General features: G+C 38.6%; 1 protein-coding gene across 4 annotated transcripts in view; it reads right to left on the bottom strand.

Annotated features, from left to right (window-relative positions):
• Positions 1-863, bottom strand: part of LOC122060281 (agamous-like MADS-box protein MADS9) — a 2,457-nt gene extending 1,594 nt beyond the window's left edge. The window contains exons 1-2 of one of the 4 annotated variants that reach the window (XM_042623460.1): positions 608-863; positions 366-435 (exon numbers count right to left, since the gene is read on the bottom strand). In XM_042623460.1, coding sequence (XP_042479394.1) covers positions 366-435; positions 608-795 — 258 coding nt within the window. In that variant the 5' untranslated portion in view covers positions 796-863. The remainder of the gene's footprint in view (positions 1-365; positions 436-607) is intronic. The other 3 variants (XM_042623461.1, XM_042623462.1, XM_042623463.1) reach the window with 3 other exon arrangements.
• Between the last annotated feature and the right edge of the window lie 3,818 nt (positions 864-4,681).

The raw sequence follows: 4,681 nt of genomic DNA, 5'->3' as shown, positions 1-4,681 counted from the left end.
ATGTGTGTGTGTCGTGTGTTTGTAGAGAGAGAGAGAGAGAGAGTAGCATTTGATTTGCAGCTATATTCACTGAAAACCCATTCAAGCAGCACACTCACTTATAAATTTTCTCCATTAAAAAAAAAAAAAAAACTGGGTTGTTATTGAGAGAGAGAGAGAGAGGGAGAGATTCATCTGCAGATCTGTTGATGGAAATTGCTTCAAACAACATAACCACATAACATGCCAGAAAGAAAATATACCCCCAGAGCTTTTCTAAACATCAAAACAAGAAAGCAAGAGATCATGTGTGTGTGTGTGTGTGTGTGAGAGAGAGAGAGAGAGAGAGAGAGAGGAGGAAGATGAAGAAGGAAGAAGGAACCGACCTCATGTTTAGCATCCCACAACTTCTTTCCTGAATACTTATGGTATTTGTCCAAGATCTCTGACATTCTTCTTCATCAAAACACATTCCAGAGAGAGAGAAAGAGTCAGTATGATGAACATATCAAACAAAAGAAAACCAAAGAGATTGAACAACAAGCAGAACAAACCCTAGCTAAAAAGAGAGGATATATACTTCAAACGAGTTAAAGGAAACCCTAGAAAAGAAAATAGTAGTACATACGGGACAGAAGGGCTACGATATTCTGACATCTTCCCAGAACTAGAGAAGAGGATAAGTGAAACTTTTGCATCGCAAAGCACAGTAAGCTCCTTAGCCTTCTTCATGATCCCATTCTTCCTCTTTGAATATGTAACTTGCCTGTTTGTTGAGTTCTCAATCCTCTTGATCTCAATCTTACCCCTCCCCATCTCTCAACCGGAAACCCAGATGAATTCTCTCTTCCTTCTTCTACTTTTGTTTGCAGAACAGAAGAAAAGAAAAGAAGAAAGGAAGTAAAGCAAGAGATGACCTTCCATTATGGGTAAGAAATGAAGACACTTTCTGAGTGGTTCAAGAGGGATTGTTCCTATTTGGGCTGTTGATCAGTTCCTTCATGTTTGCACCCTTAACCCTTTGTTTACTCTCATTCCCTTCTTACCAAAGCACTGCTTTATCCTTTGTTTATCACTTGGGAGTCATTGATACGTAACATGGAACCTGACATGTGTGAAACTTAAGGTATTGTACTCTCTCTCTCAACCTGTCTTATCTTGGGTTTTTGAGCCCCTAACCATGGAAATGACAATAGCTCAACCATCCAATCAAAATCAATTGTCAAATTCAAAGTCATTGAAACCCTAAAAGGGCATAAAAATTTGCTGCCATTTGATCTATATTTGGGCTTTGATTGGCCATGACATGGTTGTTTGATCAGGGTTTCTTTAGATTGATGGATGCTTACTCATATTAAACAACATTAACTACTAAACACCACATTTACTTACAATGGAATGAGCAAAGCATCTCCACCATCAAGTAGGGTAGGTGAGATAAAGAACTATCAAGGCACCAAAGGGCCGCCAACTTGTCCTAGTTGGTGACCATTCAATTATTTGACATTTTTTGGTGTTGGCAAGTCATCAACTACTATCATACTATGTGTTAGTACCGTTTTAATCAGAGTGGTCCAAAGCTTGGGGAAATAATAATTGTCCAATGAAGGTTGTCTTTCTCTAGATAGGTTTTGGATTGTGGTCCACTATAGAGGCTACTTCATATAGATGAATGCCTAATGTTTCCAAGTTAAGTCTGAACTGCAACAAATTGCGGAACCGACAATGAACCTGTAGATATATATTGTTGTAATTACTATGAAGCAGTAGATTAACTAGGTAGAAAGTTTTATTATTGATACGGAATAGAAAATTTTAGTTCTACATTGGTTGGGTAGTTGTATGACATCCTTAGACAGTCGACCTTTCTTCCACCATGAAGCTCGGAGTTTGGATTCGACACCATCAATTATTGTCATTTGTACCCAATATCAAACGATAGTTGCTTCATCTCTTCTTCTTACCAAGTGTTTTTAACCTATTTCTTTTGGGTTTCTTTTTTCATGTTTGCTGTTTGACTGAAAGATCAATATCTCCCCAAGTTCCATTACAAAATTGGCCAAGGGTGGCACAAAGTCTTGAAAGAGGGGAAACGTGAGAAGAGATCTATAATTGGAAGGCTCAAGCCAAAAATTATTTAAAGCAACAATTAAAGGCTTCAAATAGGGATAACATGTTGTCAATATAATCAGGAAGGATAATATAAGCTCCATATAGTCCCTAGAATAAGTTCCTTTTCTTAAGAAAGACTAGAGAATTACCTTCCTGATTACATTGACAAAATGTTGTGCCTATTTAAAGTCATGATCATAGAGAATGGACTAATTCAAATGATTTTACATCAAAGGATGCTTTTAGTGTAGATGGGTTTATTGGGTTGATCTAGAAGTGGCAAAACTTAAACTCAAGTACTCGAAACCAATGTGTCATTTGGAATTCTATTGGAAGTATTGCGAAGCTTACATTATGTGCTAATATTGGCCATCTATGGACGAAGTGAAACTTCTATATCTTCAAGAACCCAAACCTTCTACCATTAGTGATATCCGTACAAATGTGGAAGACCATTGTAGGGCGATTATTCCCAAGCGCAAAAACTCTCCTAGGAACCTATTTCTCATTGAGAGGTGGAGGGTTCATCCGATTTGGGAGACTAGGTTTCTAGGTTATGTTGTTATCTTCGAAGTTTTCCTTGTCATGATGTTGTTAATTTCCTTCAGTAATCTGCATTAGTCGCTATGATTTTGTTTAGGGGTGAACATGGTCAGGTTGCCCTAGGTCCTCAAAACTCAACACAAGCTCAATGCAACCCTGCCAGGCTCATGTCTAGGCCCAACCCTATCGAATTCATGCCAATCCAACCAAGCCTTAATTGACTCTGGCAAGGCCAGGTGACCCTAATTGGCTTTGATTTTTTTCAAGGCCAATTTAACAATGATTGCACTAGATTTTTCCATTTGTATATTATACATAAAAAAATAAAAAAATAAAAAAAAAATCCAATAGAGCAAGTGATGGAGGAAGGGGAAAATTACAGGGAAAAACCATTATATCACTTAGTTGGTGAATAGTATAGTGTGGGGCTTGTTGGCAAATGACTCTGGTTATAACAAATTATCCCTTATCTAAAATTCAAGCTAGGTTGGCCCGGCCAAATTCTAACCTAGGGTTAGTGTTTTTCAACCCTAACCAAACCTCAGGATTAAAAATCTTAGCCCAAGTCCTATTCAGATTCAGGGTGGGTTCGGGCAATCAACGCCAAAACGTTCATCCCTAATTTTGTTTTGGTTTTGTTCACTGGGTCTCTTGGGGCTCCCCCATGAGTCCTAGTTCAGTTGGCCTCTGGCATTTGCTAGTAATTTATTTTGTTTATTTTCAATAAATTGATACTCCCTATCAAGCAAATATGTTGTACATTTGCTGGCCCCTAGGGTTAGGTTTTTTTTTGGTAAGAAACATATCATACCCTGTTACACCATAGAGGGGTTACATTATAAGTGAGAGGAGGAGAGAAGGGAAGAGGAACCCTTTTTGCACAAAGTGAACATATGAGAGTCAATCCTTTGACCTCATGGGACCTCACACTTACCTATACTATTTCAATATTTGACGCAATCTTGGAAACGTAAAACTAACTAACGTACTCTTCAAGGAAAGATGAATGTTGGGGATTTGCTCAACTGATACGCCACAAGCTCTTCAGGGCTTGGAAGGAGTGAAGTTTTTCAAAGCTTAAAAAAGGAGAAACTCCAAACTCAATTCAATATTTAACTCCCCTACATTATTCTCCCATTACATATATATAAGAAAATAAAAACCTAAACAAACCCTATTAATTAATCCCAACCATCCATCTAAGTAAGCTCTTACAATTGAAATCAAAAGCAACATAGAATCCTAAACTTACTACTCATGGGCTTGGGCTGACCCATAAATTAACCAAACAAAAACCTGTAAATAATCGAAATCCTATATCTATGCCCACTTATAATGGACAATTAATCATAAACCAAAATAAATAATAAGATGCAAATATGAGCCTGCATCAATATCTTATGTCACTATTGCTTGACTTTGTTCTTTACAAGTGGTTGAATTTGTTCACTCAATTGGTTTGACCGTTAAAGCTTGCCAAAGAGTGGAGAAAAGATGTAAGATATATGGGTCATATTGTTTTAACCTTACTTCTTGATCAGTCCCCTTGGTATAACATGTAATAACCTACTTCTTAAACCCGGTCTGATTTCACGGTTGAACCGGTTTAACCATGCAGGAACCGAACCAGAGGGAGTTAGAGCGGGTTCCTTATGGGCTATGATGGCAAGGGTGACCTTAAACACCGGCTGGCCCGACAAGTCCGAGCCAGTGCCAGAAGAGATGGGAGTGCCCAAGCCGTGTACATGAACCTACCATAAGGTCATGTACGGATAAAGCAGGTATTGTAGCCGTATATTAAGGTATATACATATGCTACATCGTATGCTAGGGTGGGGTTCGTGCCGAGGCCCGAACTCGGTCAAAATCCCAAGCTTTGGCCCTCAGGTGGGTGGACAGGTGGGCGCACCCACCCACCTGAGTGACCCATCCATGTGAACTATTCAGTTAATTAGGAAGTATATATATATAGCATTTATGATTTTCTTTTCTTTTCATTTATGACACCCGTACGCTGGTGAGGATAGTAAAGAGGAGAGAGAAAAGA

Source organism: Macadamia integrifolia, chromosome 2 (genome assembly GCF_013358625.1).
Source record: "Macadamia integrifolia cultivar HAES 741 chromosome 2, SCU_Mint_v3, whole genome shotgun sequence".
Classification (NCBI taxonomy): domain Eukaryota; kingdom Viridiplantae; phylum Streptophyta; class Magnoliopsida; order Proteales; family Proteaceae; genus Macadamia; species Macadamia integrifolia.
The sequence above is the reverse complement of the archived record's forward strand: the minus strand, read 5'-3'. Positions and strand labels throughout refer to the sequence as shown.